The 19,022-nt window shown below is 39.9% G+C and overlaps 2 protein-coding genes and 2 non-coding genes across 6 annotated transcripts; 1 reads left to right on the plus strand and 3 right to left on the minus strand.

Moving 5' to 3' along the window:
- Positions 1-3,681: 3,681 nt before the first annotated feature.
- On the minus strand, positions 3,682-3,768 carry trnay-gua (transfer RNA tyrosine (anticodon GUA)). The gene is given in 2 exon segments: positions 3,682-3,717; positions 3,732-3,768. It is a non-coding gene; the product is annotated as a tRNA-Tyr (tRNA).
- Positions 3,769-5,282: 1,514 nt separating this feature from the next.
- On the plus strand, positions 5,283-7,570 carry LOC114789243 (uncharacterized). 2 transcript variants are annotated; one of them, XM_028978447.1, is made up of 2 exons: positions 5,283-5,450; positions 6,287-7,570. In XM_028978447.1, the coding sequence occupies exons 1-2, from the start codon at positions 5,322-5,324 to the stop codon at positions 7,070-7,072; spliced, it is 915 nt and encodes a 304-aa protein (XP_028834280.1). In that variant the 5' UTR covers positions 5,283-5,321; the 3' UTR covers positions 7,073-7,570. The 2 variants fall into 2 exon arrangements, with proteins under 2 accessions (XP_028834280.1, XP_028834281.1); XM_028978448.1 differs by having other exon boundaries at positions 5,291-5,450; positions 6,164-7,570.
- LOC114789237 (ribosomal protein S6 kinase beta-2-like) lies at positions 7,148-13,222 on the minus strand. Of its 2 annotated transcripts, XR_003749634.1 has the most exons (18): positions 13,053-13,222; positions 12,504-12,558; positions 12,351-12,388; positions 12,145-12,259; positions 11,913-11,981; positions 11,672-11,819; positions 11,448-11,505; positions 11,255-11,355; positions 11,069-11,159; positions 10,856-10,946; positions 9,562-9,669; positions 9,424-9,483; positions 9,177-9,254; positions 8,949-9,056; positions 8,801-8,834; positions 8,081-8,123; positions 7,859-7,971; positions 7,743-7,770 (listed from the first exon to the last, which is right to left on the minus strand). XR_003749634.1 is itself a non-coding variant. In XM_028978434.1 (16 exons), the coding sequence occupies exons 2-16, from the start codon at positions 12,555-12,557 to the stop codon at positions 7,608-7,610; spliced, it is 1,395 nt and encodes a 464-aa protein (XP_028834267.1). In that variant the 5' UTR covers position 12,558; positions 13,053-13,221; the 3' UTR covers positions 7,148-7,607. The 2 variants fall into 2 exon arrangements, 1 of the variants encoding a protein (XP_028834267.1); XM_028978434.1 differs by lacking the exons at positions 8,081-8,123; positions 8,801-8,834 and having other exon boundaries at positions 7,148-7,770; positions 13,053-13,221.
- A 2,926-nt stretch (positions 13,223-16,148) lies between these two features.
- On the minus strand, positions 16,149-16,221 carry trnat-ugu (transfer RNA threonine (anticodon UGU)). The gene has a single exon. It is a non-coding gene; the product is annotated as a tRNA-Thr (tRNA).
- Positions 16,222-19,022: the final 2,801 nt, after the last annotated feature.

A 19,022-nucleotide genomic window follows, 5' to 3' on the forward strand; every position in this document is an offset into this window, starting at 1 on the left:
CCCTTCAAAATGTATGTGCATAACTGATTTTGTACTGTTGCAGCAAAACGAGCTGATGTGTAAGGATAGTCCGCTAAGCAGGACACGGTTTATAGTAACTGAATATGATAAGAAGTAGCATGGTTAAATACAGTGTTTTGACAGGCTCTTTGAAATTAAAAGATGAAAAAGAAACTTTGCAAGCTGGATCTCAAGTTTCACCTAAAGTAGGCCGCATACAGACACCCTCACAAAACGTACTCAAAGATGTTTATAAAGAATATGTATTTACAAAGAAAATGTAGAATGTATATATTTCTAGTGTCTCTATTCCACACCAAAGACATCAGTATCGACTGTTATATTTTACATTATTTCTTCAAATTTTCATAGTTTGAAATCAATTGCACATCTTCAATATTTAATAGGACTATCGTAGTTATATCACTAGATTTCATGCATAGAAAAATGCGGGAACGTCTGTCACGCTAGGACGTCTTGTGGCCACCAGAGGACGCCCCTTCATTTCCCATTTTTGTGCTGCACTGTAAAAAAAAAAAGGTCTTGGTATAAATTCACTACTCACAATAAGTTAGGAATATTGTTATTTGCATGAGTTCTTTTGCTATTTGCTCTGAATTTTAATAAAATAAGTAAAAGTCCTCTTTGATATTACTAATAATGTATGAGAAGAAACACAATTTTCATTAGTTTAATATTTACTACCCCCAAAATTTAGACAATAACAGGGATGGCCCCAAATAACAAAAATTGACAATGTCAGCAGCGGGTGTTTCCACCTTTTGCCGCAATGACAGCTTGACAGCGACGCATCATGCTCTTCACTAGCCTCATGATGTTGTTCTGAGGCAATGCATTCCACTCTTCCACAAGTTCTACACATAGTTCTGCCAGGTCACGTGGGGGTGGAGTACGATCATTCAGTCTCTGCTTCAACTGGTCCCAGACGTGCTCTATGGGGTTCAGGTCAGGGGACATAGATAGCCACTCCAACTTCCTGAAGTCAAGCTGTGACAATTCTGCTACGATGTGGTGGAGCATTATCATCCATGAACAGAAAGTTGGGGTTGTGCTGGCGGAATTGGGGGATGATGATGGGTTCTACGATGTCTCTGAGGTAAGAACGTGCAGTGACTGAGCCATGTACAATAACCAAATCTGTCTTGTGCTGACTGGTGATGCTGCCCAGACTATTACACCTCCTCCACCAAACCAAACCCTGGACACCATGTTGACCTCAGTGCATCATTCACCTCACCTTCTCCAGCAATGCTGACGCAACACACACAAAATGTAGTTTCAATTAAATATAATGTTGAAGTATAATGTAATGTTAGTTAATTCACAAGCTGAGTTTTTACCTAGTTTGATTTCTGTATTTCCGAATTTTAGGGTTATTTGGAAATGTTTTGACAAGAAGCAATATTTTGCTCTCATCACCCGGCAGATGTTTCTAGATGTCAATTTCTTGAGGAAATTCTAATTAGCATCTCTACATTTATGCAGATATTCCATTCATTTACAACACTAACCATGTCTGTATGTACAGTGTTTTAATGGACAAAATAATAGCATTCACAACAAATGAAGGGCATTCATAAATCACTCTTTTGACTTGTACATATTGCTATGCCAGAAAGCAGCTCATCATCACTGAACCATGCAACAGAAATACAACAAGGTGAGGCTGAAATGCAAGCTATCTTTTAATATTCTGTAAATGTGGACATGGGGAAAGGCCTGCTCATAAGGAGATATCATTAATGGGTCAATTTAAGCAACTTGATGAGTGGAGCAAGATGAGTATAGTACTAAATATGGGTTATTTTCCCCAAAGGTTAATCAGTCAAATTGGGTGGTGAAAATAGGTAATATTAAAATCTGTAATGCATGCTATTTGGACAAAACATGTATTGCAAGTGTAGTTGCCAGTCTTAAAGTACCATCCCCATTAGGTGAAAGTGAAGTGATTGTCATTATGATACGAAATGTGTCCTCAGCTTTTAACCCTTCGCCCTTGGTGACAGACGCCCGGGGAGCAGTGGGGGGGGACGGTGCTCCGTTCCATCCTGGTGGATCGGGATTTGAACCGGCAACCTTCTGATTATGAGGACGCTTCCTTAACTTCCTTAACTGCTAGGCCACCACTGATACAAGCAACAGGTTGCAGGCAACTGATATATCTACATATAAAAACGATTTGAACCTGCCGTGAAATGAGCACGGGGGACAAAATAACCCTCGTAAACGTCGCGACTCACCCGTCAGACGTGTTAAAAACACGCGTCGTCATCACGCCGCTCCGTTGGCGTGGAAGTGCGGGCGGGAAACGACGCTTATGTCTCGTGGTCGGATCGATACCTGCGCTCGACCACCGGACCCTTGCGCGTTGGAGTCCGCTTTGCTCGGTCAGGAAGCGGGGCTGCAGGTTAACGTGCAGCGCAGGAACAGTAAAGGGGAGCTTAACAGATGCTGGGACTTTGTCGGGGTTTAAAATGAAATGTTAAAAGTAGTGGCGTGAGACTCTTATCGGCCGATAAAAACATATCGCCGTTAATCTATTGACAAAGTTGGGTTGGGAGCTGGGTCTATACCACGCAAGATATGATGACTTTCACCTTGATATTTTAGCGCGGATGTATACCTGGCCGAATTGCACTGTAGGGGGCGAGAACGAGCCTTCGAACTGCGAAATGACCACATCGAACGTGACGTGGTAACATGGATGCAGCTATGAAGCCGCCGGGTTTGCTTCAGGGAAAATGTATTTTTAAGAAGCTTCCCAATGGAAACCTTGACAAGACTAAGGTTGTTTGCACCTTGTGCAAAGTTTACTGTAGGAGTTCTTCCGGTCTCAAGTACCACCTAAACGCACAGCATCCGTCAGCTAATGCGGAGGATGCCGGGCCAAGTACTGATGTAGTGCAGGGGAAGAGTCGTCGAGTGCAACCGAGGCAAGTACAACTTATTGAACATAATTTATTTTCATCACCAATTATCATAGTAGAACAGCTTTCTCAAGCAGTTTGATGCATTTTTGAAACAGGAGATGAGCCCCTGGTCTAATGCGCCAAATGGCTTGAGAAACCCGTTCATTATTTGGGCAGAATTCAAATGAGCCATTTTAATCTAGATGAATTCCAAGATTACTGTGAGATTAATCTAGATTAAAAAAATTAATCTATGCCCACCACTAGTTAAAATGTTAGTGTGAATGTATAAAAACGCTTTTATCTGTGAACGTCCACTGACCGCTCACAGGACTGCACTGTCATCCTTGCGCCTGTAGGGGGAGCTTCAGGCTTTTACTTTTTTTATTGTAGCGCGTTTTAATCTGTGTTTTATATGGTGCCAGTATTCGTCAACATTAAATAAACCAACGTACATTGTGCATTTTTGAACCCACCTGCCAAACAATGATCATGTGCACACTCTGCTACATTACATGAGGATCTTCAAGAGTCACAACTTTATTGTCATCTCACATTTACAGCATTTACCAGATGCCCTTATCCAGAGCGACTTACAACCAGTAGTTACAGGGACAGTCTCCCTGGAGCAACTTAGGGTTAAGTGTCTTGCTCAGGGACACAATGGTAGTATGGGGGATTCGAACCCGGGTCTTCTGGTTCATAGGCGAGTGTGTTACCCACTAGGCTACTACCACCCTGCAAAAACTATTCCTTCGAGCCGGAATTGAACCAGCGACCTAAGGATTACAGGCAGTACAACTACAGTCCTCCGCTCTACCAGCTGAGCTATCGAATCTCACCACATACAAGTAGACAACAGACAAAATTGTGAGGCTTCGGGGATTCACAGTGTGCAAAAGAACATTTAACACTTAAAAGAAATTTAAAATAACACACAACACAACAGGTCGAGACAAAGCAGCGTAGTATTGAGAAGCCAGACTCCTGCGGGTAAAAGCTGTCCCTCAACCCGGCAGATCTGGCAGGAGTGTGAAGAGTCCATGTGGGGGGTATAGGGGGTCCTGCACCCTCCTGCCAACCTGGTGGAAGCTATGTTTGTGGAATGTGTCCAGTATTGTTGGAAGAGGCACCCCAGTTAAGTTCTCCACTCTTCGCTCCCCTCTGCAGGCATTTGCGGTCAGAAGTGTTGCAGTTGCCGTACCAGACAGTGATGCAGCTGGTCAGGATGCTCTCGGCGGTGCCTCTGTAGAATGTGGTGAGGCTGGGTGGGGGAGGCTCACCTGTTTCAGCCTCCGCAGGAAATGCAGTCTCTGCTGAGCCCCGGGGGTGTTGTCTGTCAAAGTTCCTCAGTAATGTGCCCACCAAGGAACTTAGTGCATTTTGCAATCTCCATCACTGAACAGTTGAAGCTGATTGAGTTGTGGACAGGATGTGATTTTTTGAAGTTCACGATGATGTCATTTGTCTTGTCAACATTTAGAAATAATGTCGCCCTGAAAAATAATGAGGATGAAAAAAATAAATAAATGGGCTTTTTTAGTGGCAGCTCTGGAAAAGCCTCCCTTTGAAAGTAAGATCTGCTCGGAACTATGATGGTTTTATAAAGCTGCTTAAAACACATTTGTAAAAATTGCCATTCCGGTAGAGGATGATACACTGTTATCATGTGTTCAAGAAGATATTTCATATTGTTCATTAAACTATTGCTTTTATATGTTTTATTGCTCTGTCCTTTTAAACCTATGTTGTGTGTTACCTGTACAGTACTAAGGCCATTTAAATGTGCTCTATAAATGAAATGAAATTATGGGCCATTTTGTTGAAATTTTGTAAAAGAAACTTATACTCCATCTGAAACATTTTAGAAAAAGGCTGTAATGCCACTAAATAATTTCTTGTGCTACTGTCTGATTTAAATTATGTTTATTGCAGTGGCAGGACCATTTGGTTGCACACTGGCTGGGGTCATGGCCTTGTGTCCCGGTATGGACACTGTTTGCCATGACCCTGGAGTAAGCACTAATGGACAGTGAGTGATGGAGTAATTGGAGTGGCAGCAGGGTGAAGCAGTCATTTTTGAATGAGCTTTGTCAGATTTTGTCATCAGATAAAGAAGCAAACCACTGACTCATTACTTAAAGTTATCATCTTATCTTATAAGCTGTTGTGCAATGTTCTGTTTTCCATTTCCTGTTAACTAGCCTTGAAAGGTCCATTTTGTTTCTATACTCACATTCCTGTCAGATTCAATGCAACATTAAGATGCAAAGGTGTTGATGGAAATTTGCTATTGCATGGTGCTTAGATATTTCCCCCCCATTTCTACTGAGTAATGATAAAATGACCTCTTATACCAGATTAAATGGTGATGTGCAGACTGGCAACCACATGGCTTCCTTTCTTACTCCACCCTCCACATCTCTCCTTGACACGCTGCTGTTACTTTTTTCCTATGCCTTTTGTTTGCAGTTGCGCTGTTCATTGCATTTTTTTCGTTACACTCATCTAAACTCTGAGGTAGGTTTTTGTTTTTTCTTATAATTTTTTATCAGCTGTTTAATATTTGACTCTATTACTTTTTTAGCCAAATAAATATTATTCCCATTTTTGCAAATATTTTAGCATTGACCTAATGTAAATGAACCAATCAAACATTCTTTAACCTGGTTTATTTACATTACGTCAATACTAAAATATTAGGTGTGACAGACTTATTAAATGTTTCTAAGTTTAGCCAGTGTTCACTTTTTACAGTGTAGTTCTTCACTGTAGTCATTCACAGTTTGTGTCATATTGCCCTGTGTGATCTAATTTTCTGGCCATGGTCTAAAGTTTCAGTAAACCTGGTTAAAACATGATGAGAACGCACATTAGCTTGAAGTTTTTCAGATTTCTGTAAATCTCCAATAATTAAAAATACGTCTGGCTACTTCCTCAGAACTTCATAATCAGGGTGCATGCAAACTTTGTGCTTGAACAGAAATGTAGAATGCAAAATGGAAAATACTAGCAGAAAGGTGGTCCATTTGCATCTTTCGTTTCCTGTGACATTAACTATGCTGAAAAGCAAAAATCCCTCAGATGGAAACGTACGTTGCATTCAGGATTATATACTAGGTGAGGTGAACTTACATAGAACTACTATTTAACTGCATTTTTTAAAAACATTTTTTGTATGTTCTAAGTAAAAAAAAAAAAAAGTAATTTAGACTTTTTTTCAAACAATACAGCAGCAAGCCTGTGGTTTCCTGTTTTCAACAGCACTGGGACAGCCTGCTCTTCTTTAGTCTGTCACTACATCCTAAACGGGCATACAGTCCACTTAACATAAGACGTGCTCTGCTTTCCACTAGATCATGAAAGCCCTGACCACACTGGTACTGAGCCTGGTACTCAGCCTCTGTATGGATGGCCTGTGTTCGTTTGTGACCCAGTCCAACAGCAACTCAACAACAACTCCAGGACCCTCCAGAACCTTCACGAACACTAATGGTCCAAATGGAACTGAAGTCAGCAGCCAAAAAATTCCATTTTCTGAACTGCCAACTAATGAAATGACAGCGAGCACTCAAACAAATCAAAACTTAACAACCAGCTCCAGGCATGCCACCACACATGGAAACGCTGACAAAAAGATGACTTCTGGTCAGAGAGCTGTGTTGTTTATATGCATTGTTTTCATTCTAATCGTAATGGCTGCATGTTATATATGGATGACACGTAGATCACGTCATGGTGAAGAAGGCTCACTTCGCAACTGGTTCCAGGACCAGCTTGGAAGACTAAGGGTAGCTGTAACAACTTTGGGAGGACTTCTGGGTTGCCATCTGTGGCCACAGCAAACACCCACAGAAAGCAAGGAAGATGGGGAAATGTCAGAGAAGAATATGGAAGCTGAAAATGCCAAAAGGGACAGCAAACTTACAGAAGAGGATGATCAGAGGGAAGAAATGTATGACTCCTCTGATGACTATTCTAGTCTGGAAGGAGTGGACCTAAGGGAACGAGCAAGGCAGAATAGGGAGCTGGAAGAAGAGGACAAGAGCATTAAGGAGGAGAGGAAGAAAGAGAAAGGAGACGCAGAATTGGTATCAGTAACCTTGGAAGGTGGAAAGAGTGATGACTTAACTGTTATTTGAAACTTAACCAGTTTCAAATCCGAAAGAGATTTTTGAATAAAAAAAATTAAAAAGTGTTGTAATTGCTTTAATGAATTTAATGTTTAAATAAAATATTTTATTCATTTATTTCAACACCCCAAAGCCCTTTGACAATGATTTATAGATTCAAAATCATGATTAATAGATGGAAATAAAAGAATGTTTCCAAAACCATAAAACCACTAAATTCCAGTAATGTGTTTGTCTTCAACAAAAATATATATATATAATACTGTACCGTGGTGTGAAGGTCCATGTCCCAAATGACTTTATGATTGAAAGCATGATTTTTTACATTACACAGGCGAGAACTGCATGTGACACAATGCTGAAGATATCTAGAAAACCATGAAGTGGTGCAGGCACTTTTGCCTGCTCACAGATTTATGTAACAGTTCTCACATTCGCATTAGGATGCTTTGGCAGTAAAGGTCTTTGTTAAGACAGAAAGAAGCTGCAGTGTAGAACGCCAGACATGTTCCCCTGAGTCACTTGGCTGAGAGTTCAGTGCTTTTTATCTGCCACTGCGGTGGCCCCTTTGCTTCTTGTTGCGACCCGGTGTCCTGATTGGTTGTGTTGCACAGCTGTCAGTGGGTGGAGGTAGACTCTGAACTGGAAAGTCTGCCTCAGCATCAGTGGTGGTCTTAAAGGGCTCAGCCAGAGAGAATTTTAGGGGGCTAAAAAAAGAGACGATATACATAAATAAACAAACTGAGAAAGTAAGGAATAAAGAGGATATGGAAGTTTGTGCTTAGGCACTCTTACCTGATGGGGGTGTGTGGGCTGCTGTTATGTCTACGAACGGGCCTGGCTCTGGGTTCAAAGGAAAAACCCTCCTTAAGACTTTCCAGCACAGAGGGGGCCACATACGTAAAGCCCTAAAGGTTAAGTAAAGGAAGAATAGGGAGTAGTAGTCATTTTAAACTCATTTTTCTGATTAATGAGAACCATTTTGTTGACTGTTTAATGTTTAATATTGTGTTTTACCTGCAAAAAAGTTTGGAGGATATTTAAAGCATTTCCTGGGAAACTGGAAAACAGGTACAACAGGATTCAGATGTAAAGAAAATGTAAAATATTTACAACTTTCAATGAGTGGTCAACTGACCATTTGTCTTTATGCCACTTCTGCTAAACAAGGGGTGTCCAAACTATGGGTTCAACCGCAGCCCCTGATCCATTTTTATTCCGTCAGCACACCCCCAACTTTCTGTTAATGGATGATAATGCTTGTGGCAGAATTGTCACAGCTCAACTTCAGGCAGTTGGGAGTGGCCATCTATGTCCCCTGACCTGAACCCCATAGAGCACGTCTGGGACCAGTTGAAGCAGAGACTGAATGATCGTACTCCACCCCCATGTGACCTGGCAGAACTGTGTGTAGAACTTGTGGAAGAGTGGAACACATTGCCTCAGAACATCATCATGAGGCTAATGAAGAACAAGAGACATTGCCGTCATGCTGTCACTACTGACATTTTTGTTATTTTGGGCAATCCCTGTTATTGTCTATTTTGGGGGTAATAAATATTAAACTAATGAAAATGTTGTTTCTTCTCATACATTATTAGTAATATCAAAGGGAACTTTTACTTATTTCATTAAATTGCAGAGCAAATAGGGAAAACACTCATGTAAATAACAATATTCCTAACTTGTAGTGAGGTAGTGAAAGTAGTGAATATTGATAATATTGCTAATACTCACTTTTATCAAGATGGGTTGACTTAAGAGTCAGCAGCTTGAAAAGGGGATAAGATAAGAGTTTAGCAATACATGCATAATGTTTAAAGGAAGTATAAAATATCCACTCTCAATGTCTGTCAGTATGTCAGATAAAGTGTTCAGATCTCACAGCAAAGGTGTGCTCGGAACTGTCACTCAGGGTTGTATCATCAGGACTGTCCACTGGAGTCTGCCGTGTAAAACGGCTATCAAATTGGCTCACATCATCTTCTGATTGCTAAGACAAAAAAAAGAAATGATACGTGGCTTACGTACTTTCACAAAGTTTTTTATTTTTTATTATTTTGTAGCCACGGCAAAGAATTAACATGTTAAATAACTTTGAATAACACAGTACCAGTGATGGCTTGTAGGGAGGCTCTACTCTTTTATTAAGTAGTTCATCCCAGCTGATGTGCCTGAAGAATGGATGCTTCTGTAAAAAAAAAAAAAAAAATGAATGAATCTAAAAAAAACATTCGTATAAAAAGCAAAGGTTCTTCCATCCATGTCTGCAAGGAATAGTGTAGGTGACTGTTGTTGCCATGAATAAGGGTATCTGCTCATCTGAACTGTAACAAGATATTGAATTACAGCCCACTTACCTGAATTTCTTTGAAATCAGCCTTGGATCCCAGCCTTTGGGTAGGATTCTTCTTTAGCAGCTACAGAGAGGCAGATGGTAAGTTAATATGAAATGTGGTAGGGAGTAGAAAAGGTCAGTAAAAGCTACAAGGCTGTACCTTTTTCATCAGATCTCTGGCATCAGGTGTGAGGTATGGTGGCAGATTGATCTTACACTTAAGGATCTTGTCAATGGTTTTCTTTCTATTTTCTGCAGTGAAAGGAGGCTACAAAAATGCAATAATTTTAAACTAGTTTAGAAACAATTAAAATAAAAAACAATGCTGCATTAATGCCTGCTCTATAGAAGTGAGCAGGCATTCGCAGAAATGACGTCATCAACACCATTCACCAACCACAAATTTTGCCACAGACAGGAAGTAGTGTTGGCGTTTTTCCAAAAATTTAATCAAGCAACTGTTTCAACAGCATCTTGTGTGATGGAACTGAAAAAATACATTTGTGCTGATTTTCACATCCAAAGCTTTGCACGTTTGCAAGCCATGATGGTTGGTGGAGTTTAGGAGAGGGGTGGGAAATTGTGCAGTGGGCAGTGGTTAAGGAAGCAGCCCCGTAATCAGAAGGTTGTTGGTTCGAATCCCAATCCGCCAAGGTGCCACTGAGGTGCCTCTGAGCAAAGCACCGTCCCCACACACTGCTCCCCGGGCTCCTGTCATGGCTGCCCTCTGCTCACCAAGGGTGATGGTTAAAAGCAGAGGACACGTTTCATTGTGTGCACCATGTACTGTGCTGCAGTGTTTCACAATGACAATCACTTCAGGTTCAATTCTCTGGGCGGACAAAGCACGAGAAAGGACAAGTAACCTTTCCGCTTATGATGACATAAGGGGACAAATTCCAGATCCGACTGTCTGAGCTGCTGCTCTCTGAACGGGGAAGCAGAATGGCCAAGTGAAACTCGTATTAATGTTAAATAATACCACAGGTCCACATAAGTCCAAATTTCACAATAGTGGACCTTTTAGTGGCAAACAATGGCGGCAAATATAATCTATACTAAAGTTCTATACTAAAGTGAAGTGATTGTCATTGTGATACACAGCACAGCACATGGGGACACAACAAAATGTGTCCCTTGCTTTTAATCCATCACCCTTGGTGAGCAGTGGGCAGCCATGACAGGCGCCCGGGGAGCAGTGAGTGGGGACGGTACTTTGCTCAGTGGCACCTCAGCAGATCTGAATTCGAACCAGCAACCTTCTGATTACGGGGCCGCTTCCTTAACCACTAGGGCACTACTGCCCCATATTGTACAATATTGTATTTTATTGCTAATAACGATTCCAATGATGATTAAGATAATTAATAACAAACTTGAGCCCACAGAGAATACATTGCCATGCATTTTTCTTAATCTAAATGAATCCAGATTCCATATTATTCCTCTCTCACCGAGCCAGTCATCATGTCATACATAAGTGCTCCCAGGCTCCACCAGTCCACTGCCCTGTTGTGTCCTGAGCGTGTCAAGATCTCAGGTGCCCTAAGGAAGAAAAGATCAATTTAAACACAGGATCACAAAAACATGTAGCAAATATGTCTGGACTAAAAGAAGCTGCTCACATACTATTTGAAGAATTCTAAAAAATAATGATTTTGACGTACATATACTCTATGGTTCCACAAAATGTGTGTGTGACAACTCCGTCATGAATGGACTCCTTGCAAAGACCAAAGTCGGTTAGCTTAATGTGTCCTTAAGGGTAAAAACACAGAACAGAGTAAACTTAAAATAAACTAGAAAGTAGTATTTCCTGAGTTTTTCCCCAGAATTCAGCATCACTCTCACACCTTCATGGTTCAGCATAATGTTTTCTGGTTTCAAATCCCTGTAAATGATTCCATTTGAGTGGAGATGACCAAGAGCTAGTATTATCTCCCCCAGATAAAAGCTATAAGAATTGAAGAAACACAAGAATTACAATCATTTCAGAAATCAACCCACTCTAAACGCCCTTAAGCCAGCACATCAATGTATACTCACCACGCTGTGTCTTCCATAAAGATTCCCTCTTTTTCCAGTTGCATGAACAATTCTCCTCCTGCAGAACATTGGTAGGGACAAGATAAATCTGTGTCTTTATGAAAATTATATTATATTTCAACTCTTCAGCAAATTACTTGATGCACCATGAAAACACTATTTTATAGAATACAGTTCACCACATTAATTCTAATACATTTCTTATTTTGTAACTTCTCTCTTACCACTGAGGCATTCCAGAATGAGGTAGAGTTTGCCTCCAGTTTGGAAGGCATACCAGAGGTCCACTATAAATGGGTGTCTCACTGTTTCGAGGATCTCTCGTTCTGCACGAGTGTGTGCCGTGTCCTTTGCATTACACACAATCTTGGCCTTAAAGACAATGAAATTTATTGGAATTTTGTGATTATTAGTTTGAGCCACCTTCTTTATTATGTGATAATATAGTGAAGAGAATCATTTTACCTTTTTTAATACCTTCATGGCAAATATCTTTCCTGTTTGAGCTCCTTGGACTTTCCGCACTTGGAATACCTCAATAATTTAATATCAGGATTAAAATGTATACAAATAACCAAAACCACCAAAGTACTAACACTTTTTTTTTAAACAGCAATTTTAAGAAACCAACTAGTTGCATTTTAGCTTTCAACAAAACAATGAACATAAAAAGTATAGTGAAAAAAAAATTTCATACTTTGCCATAACCTCCTTTGCCCAACACCTTGAGGAGCTCGAAGCAATCTGGTCCTACCCTCTCACTATCCCTGTTCACGCTGGCACTTGTGAGCTCCACCTCCTCAATTTGAACTCTGAGATTCAAAACAGAACATGGTTTAAGATGGACACTGTTATACAAAGTCACCCACACCGCAGCAACATATAATAAGATAAAACACCTACATCTCTGTCTCTGCAACAGTGAAGTCACAAACATCATCCTGCAACACAAAGTAAATTAGAAGTTAGCAGTTCTTTTTTTAAAAACCTTTCCAGTGTTGACTTCCATTGTCCTCTGAAAAATGCAACAGTTAGCAAACAAATTTGACCCTTTACCTCTGCGTCGCTCTGATCCTCACATTCCAGGTCGATATCAAATACCCCCGCCATTCTGTAAATGAAATACAGGTTATATTACATTAATGTAATGTAATAAAACATATACAGCATCCCCAGCTGAACATCCTGAAGGCTTAGACTGTTGTAGCTGACACAGGATACAACATACAACCACAGCCAACATCATGGGCTTAGGACATTTTATATGTATGGCTAGTTTAAGTCAGTCATTACCTCAAATTAACCTGAGATGACAACTGGAAAAAAATTGACGGAGCTCAGCAAAGATAAGACGAGACAGCTTGTAGCCACCCGCCAACGATTGGGTAACAGTTGTGTCAGACTGACAGATGAAGAACTGTTCCCTAAACCCGAATACGCCATCTGTCCACCCTTAGATTAGTGCTAATGGGCAACTGTGCCAGAATCATGGCGCATTACTGTCTGTCCACAAGATCACGACTGTTGCAATATGAAACACACCACGTTCCCGAAGGTTCTGCTTAGAGAACTGAACAGCTTCTCTTTGCTCGAGCGCGAATTTACCTTCTTGCGTTTCCCTCCAAAACGCGACAGAGTATTTAATTTTTTATTTTATTCTAGACGTGAACAATAATTCCTTCTGTACGAATAATTCAGCAACTCCTGCCAGTTCGTTTTACGTGACCGTCCATCCCAGTTCACGTCATCAATAAGAGACGCTGTGATCTGCCAGTGAGTGTCGCGTTTTACAGCGCGCTGCTGGGGAAACCGGCTTCAAACTGTTCCAGGGTCAGTTTTGCAGTCGTAAATAAAACGAGAGGAATTTGGGTTGGAGGCGCGAAAGCTGGTCCAGGTTCAGGACAAATCCAACAACGCGATCTTTACAGGGAATCAAAATACTCATGACAGATATTAAAAGGCGTTATAGCAATTCCCAGCAGAGTGAGGTGCCCTGTATTCATATTTTCACATGAAAAAAATATATTCAGCATAATAAAAATATCTGTAAAAAATTTGCCGTGACATTCAGAATCGCGGGTGGCTATGCTAGGCTACTCGCCGGAATCTGTCAGTTTCAGGTGCTCGACAAGCTGTTTGTACAGAGGTAGCTTAACTTTCGTAAACATCCTTAAATGATTACATTTAAGAATATTACATGGTTTGACCTCTTTCATATTTCTTTTTATGGTTTATTCATAAATATAATTAATACCCAATCCTTTTGCAGAAATCCATCTTATTAAAGATGATTCACAAACTTTCTTAACTGCATTGTAAATAATTAACTGCAAATCCCTATTGTTACTGTACTACATATGACATCACTGCCAGAATTTTGTGCACTGACACACTCTGTAACTAGGTCATGAGAAAATTATGCATTTGTTATATTAAGGTGTCAGCATGTTGACATGTTGGTTAATGTCACAACATTTATATGTTGTGACAAAAGTAAATAGATAGAAACAAGAAGAGACTAATTGCCAGTGAAACACTTACCAATTCCTTTAATGTGTAATTCTATTCTTTACATGACCTGTAGCCATAACAAACCACTCTTATGCTTTTGAATTCTAGACAATAAGCACAGTCTAGTCAATTTGTCAAATATTTTCAGCCTTCCCAAGTTCTGACGCTTGCTTATAAAGCCCCCCTAAGAAACTGGACCAACACCCTCCATTAAAAAGTGTTACAAATCTGTTAAAGTGTCACTGGCTCTCTTGATGGAGCAGTGGTGGCCTAGCGGGTAAGGAAACAGACCCATTATAAGAAGGTTCGAATCCCTAATCGCCTGTCATGGCTGCCCACTGCCTACCAAGGGTGATGGTTAAAAGCAGAGGTCACATTTCGTTGTGCCACTGTGTGCTGTGCCGCAGTGTTTCACAATGACACTCACTTCACTTTATAGTGTAATGGGTCATATAATCGGGTACCTATGTTGGTTTATGGTACAATCTTATGAAAATGTGTCTGATGGCCATCTGGTTTTACTTTGAATCCGTGGCAACAGATCTGCAAAGATCAGAATAATTCTTTCCATTATCAGTGGTAGAACAGAAAGAATCGTTCTTCAGTGGAAGTGGTAAGCTCACACCTTACTGTATACCAGTACAGAATCAACTGCGACCATGTAACAATGATCTTTCTTTAAAATAACTTTTTATGCACATGCTTTCAACATGGATGCTTACAGACATTGGGAAGTATTTTTATGAGGAATTGTGATGAGTCAAATGAATTGCAATTTAACAATTTTAACAACAATTTCTTACAGGATACTTTCTTTCTCTGCCTTGGTACCTGGGGGCCTTTGAAAATATATGTGTACATTTAGGAGATACAGTTGGAATCCTCTGTAATATCTCTTTTCACCATGAGATCACCTAGTTGAGACTGAACGCAGGAGAAACTCCAACTGTTGTGATGGTTGTGTCACTTATAAACAATGGCAAACTGTTATTTATAATGAGGACAATGTTCATTACAAGGGAAATATTTCAGGTAGATCAATTGCACTGACTATTGAAAATGTATCCTTTCGGGATTTGGGACTCTATCATTGTGCCAGGTCAGTGAACAAGGTACTGACCTTTGGAAGAAGAACACTTATTCAGGGTAAGTAACTTTTTAAGAGCTTACTCCTTACTCTAATATTCATTATTCGATACTTTCTAAGAATTCTGTTTTTAGCACTTGACATAATACATGAAAACTTTTCTGACTGCATTAAAGGTACATTTGTCATTATTTTGTCATTCAATACCTATGAATGAAAGACCGTTTTGTACAAAGTAAAATTAACGACACATCACATTTAGAAGTACTGCCATCATTTTCACTTTTTATTTTAAATGTAGATCATCTGTTGGACTTTCACGCTTCGGTATTGTGTATGCAGCTCTGCAGGGGTGTGGACTGCTGGGAATGGTTGTAGCAGTTTCAGTTGTGAACCTAAGATGCATCGACAAGAAATCGAAACAAACAAAGACGTGTGTTGGCATGTGAAAAGGACAGAATTAATTACTGTTCACTTACAGCACATGATTTTAAACCCAGTCTAAAACAATACATTACATGTTTTTTTTATTATTATTACATTTACAATGAATATAAATAGTATGTAACATTTTAATCAGGGTAAAAAGTAGGGTAAACATTTATTTTCTGTTTTTGTTTTCTTCCAACTTTTGTCTTTTTATATAGATCTACACATTTATCACAAAACACTTTTACATGTATTCTAAATCGATTATGCTAGATTATTGTGACCTAAGTATTTCCTTATTTCAGTTCAATAAAACTATGGAGCAACTACTATGGAGCAAAACCATGTGTTTTCTATTGCAGAAATCTGAAGGATAAAACTAAAGGATATATAACACATTCGTGTGGTGCAATATGTACAACTATTTGAGAGCATGTGGCTCTCGTTTGTCATAGCATTTAATGTGTTACATTGCTGAGGGTGGACCTCTTGTGGCGCGATGGAGAACAGGCTTGCCGAGAAAAGAGAATGAACAGATCACAGAGGCTGCTTCCTTGGAGGACGTTCATCCCCTTCGCCCTTCGTGAATAGATGTGACCACGGAAGACATAAATAAACACGTTCAAGCATTAGTTATGCACACAATTAATGTACAGGTTTTTAAAAACTTGCGCAGGCCCCAGCGAGATTTGAACTCGCGACCCCTGGTTTACAAGACCAGTGCTCTAACCCCTGAGCTATGGAGCCGGACCTTCTCTGCACACTTCAACAACTGTTTACATATATTAAAATAGGAAATATAACAAGTCTTTTCATTTAGTGGTGGTTAATCCGGTATTATTAGACGAACGATTTTGAATTATATAGGCAATGCTCGTTTAGTGGTATATGAATAAAGATTACAAGATCCTACTCTTCAAGTAGGAGTCAGACTTTTTAAAATTTGGTACAGACGACAGGATTGCTGCTCTATTTGCGAACATGGAATCGCAATTCACGACAATACGCAAAAAATACGTTTAAATGATTAAATTTAAACGAGTCGCACTGCGCACTGCAGTGGTTTAATGAAGCTACATTGCCACCTATTGGGGAAATTCAGTCAAAACTATAATCTGTCTTGTTAGAAATTAATGTATTTCTGTGAACAAACAAATAATTTTTTTCGATCAGCCAATCGTTTTGTTTTTGCTCTTACAAAACGTATTTATTATAATTTTATACAACTATAAACGCCAGAGTTACTGTAATTGAGTAGTTTTTGTGAATAATTTGTCATTTTTAAGTAGATTTTGAAATAGGTCATTTTATTTTTACTTAATTACATTTTCAGACAAGTATTTTCCTTCGCTACATTGGAAAAACCCAAGTTACTGAGTAAAAAATGAAATGCAAAAAATAATAATAAATCCGTCTGAACTGAGAGGAAATTGCGCAGCTTCCCGCGCGACAACCTCTGGGTCCTAAAGCCGGTTAACACGAGTCAATCAGAAAAGTACAGCAGTACAACCAATGGAAAGGTGTCCGGGAATTCTTTATTTTGTTATTCTGCTGTGATTAAATCTTCCGAAAGGGTTGTTGACCAAAACAATGGTGTCCCTAGCATCACTTTAAGCAAATAGTCAGTCATCTTTTGTATCAAATTCACAATTTGTTTGACATAAATGACATCTTGATTGATGTTGGAGAATGTTGCCCAGATATCCTATACAGTACATCCAGATACAATCCACATTTTGTTATGTTTCACCTTATTCCAAAATTGATTAAATGCATTTTTCATCACATTTCAACCCCATAATGACAATGTGAATAAAAGTTTACTTGAGTTTTTGGCAAATTTATTAAAAAAAAAAAAAAAAACCTGAGAATGCACATGTACATCACATGTATTCACAGCCTTTGCTCAGTACTTTGCTGATATACCTTTGGCAGCAATTACAGGCTCAAGTCTTTTTGAATATGTTGCCACATGCTTGGCACACCAATCCTTGGCCAGTTTGGCCAATTCCTCTTTGCAGCACCTCTGAAAGATGGGAAGTGTCAGTGCACAGCCATTTTAAAATCTCTCCAGAGATGTTCAATTGGATTCAAGTCTGGGGTCTGGCTGGACCACTCAAGAACATTCACTGATTTGTCCTGAAGCCACTCCTTTGTAATTTTGGTTGTGTGTTTAGGGTCATTGTCCTGCTGAAAGATGAATCGTCAAGAGCGCTCTGGAGCAAGTTTTCATCCAGAATGTCTCTGTACATTGCTGCAGTAATCTTTCCCTCTATCCTGACTAGTCTCCCAGTCATCTCCACAGCATGATGCTGCCACCACCATGCTTCACTATATAGGGATGGTATTGGCCTGGTGATGAGCGGTTTCCTCAAAGGTGACAACTGGCATTCATACCAAAGACCAGAGAGTCTTGTTTCTCATGGTCTGAGAGTCCTTTAGGTGGCTTTTGGCAAACTCCACGTGCCATGTGCCTTTTACTAAGGAGTGGCTCCCGTCTGTCCTCCTTTTCATACAGGCCTGATTGGTTGATTTCTGCAGAACATGGTTGTCCTTCTAGAAGTTTCCCCTCTGTTCGTTCTGGAACTCTGACAGCATGATCATTGGGTTCTAAGTCACCTTCCTTGACAAAGGCCCTCCTCCCCCAGTTGCCCAGTTTAGGTTGTGGGCCAGCTCTAGGTAGAGTCTTGGTGGTTTCGAACTTCTTCCATTTATGGATGATATGGGCCTCTGTGCTCTTTGGGACCTTCAAAGCAGCAGACATTTTTCTTTAACCTTCTCCAGATTTGTGCCTGTAAAACTGTGGAGAATAGAATAAAAAACTCTCTCTATACACACAAAAGCACTGTATTAAAAACCATTCCAACCTGATGTTACCTGGCAGAAAGAAGCATGGTGGCAAAATAGAGGTAAAAATAATTTATTAACACCAGTAAATTATTATTGCAGTTACATGTGAATATTGTATGTAAAAAGGTACCAATGTTACAACCAAAATGAAAAGAAGGAGAAAAAGTAGAGAAAGAGAGAGAAAAGTCATGAGAAAAATAGGTAAATAGAAAAGACTCAGGTACTGATGGGAAGATTCCCCTCAGCTCCTGATGGAAAAGAAAATGGCACTCCCAGACCACAAGTGAACATTCCTTTATACATTTGACCCAGAGGAAGTCATCACAGACCAATCAGAATTGATTGTTTTTGTCCTGTCATGCCCCCGGTGTCTCCCGTCTGCAGCAGACAAAGAGAGCAGGCGGTTTTGGTCGGGTGAAGGCTGCTAAATGCTGTAATGCCATTTGACAAAGACATGGAGAACAAATAGGTGTTGGCATCTCCAAATGACAAAAGCTACAGAAATATCGTGGTCCTGCACAATGTCCCATCTTACATGCTTCAAGACAATCCTGTCTCAGGGGTCTACATACAATTCCTTTGACTTCATGCTTGGTTTTTACATTTACATTTTACAGCATTTATCAGACACCCTTATCCAGAGTGACTTACAATCAGTAGTTACAGGGACAGTCTCCCTGGAGCAACTTAAGGTTAAG

The sequence above is a fragment of the Denticeps clupeoides genome, chromosome 4 (assembly GCF_900700375.1).
Source record: "Denticeps clupeoides chromosome 4, fDenClu1.1, whole genome shotgun sequence".
In the NCBI taxonomy this organism is placed as follows: Eukaryota; Metazoa; Chordata; class Actinopteri; order Clupeiformes; family Denticipitidae; genus Denticeps; species Denticeps clupeoides.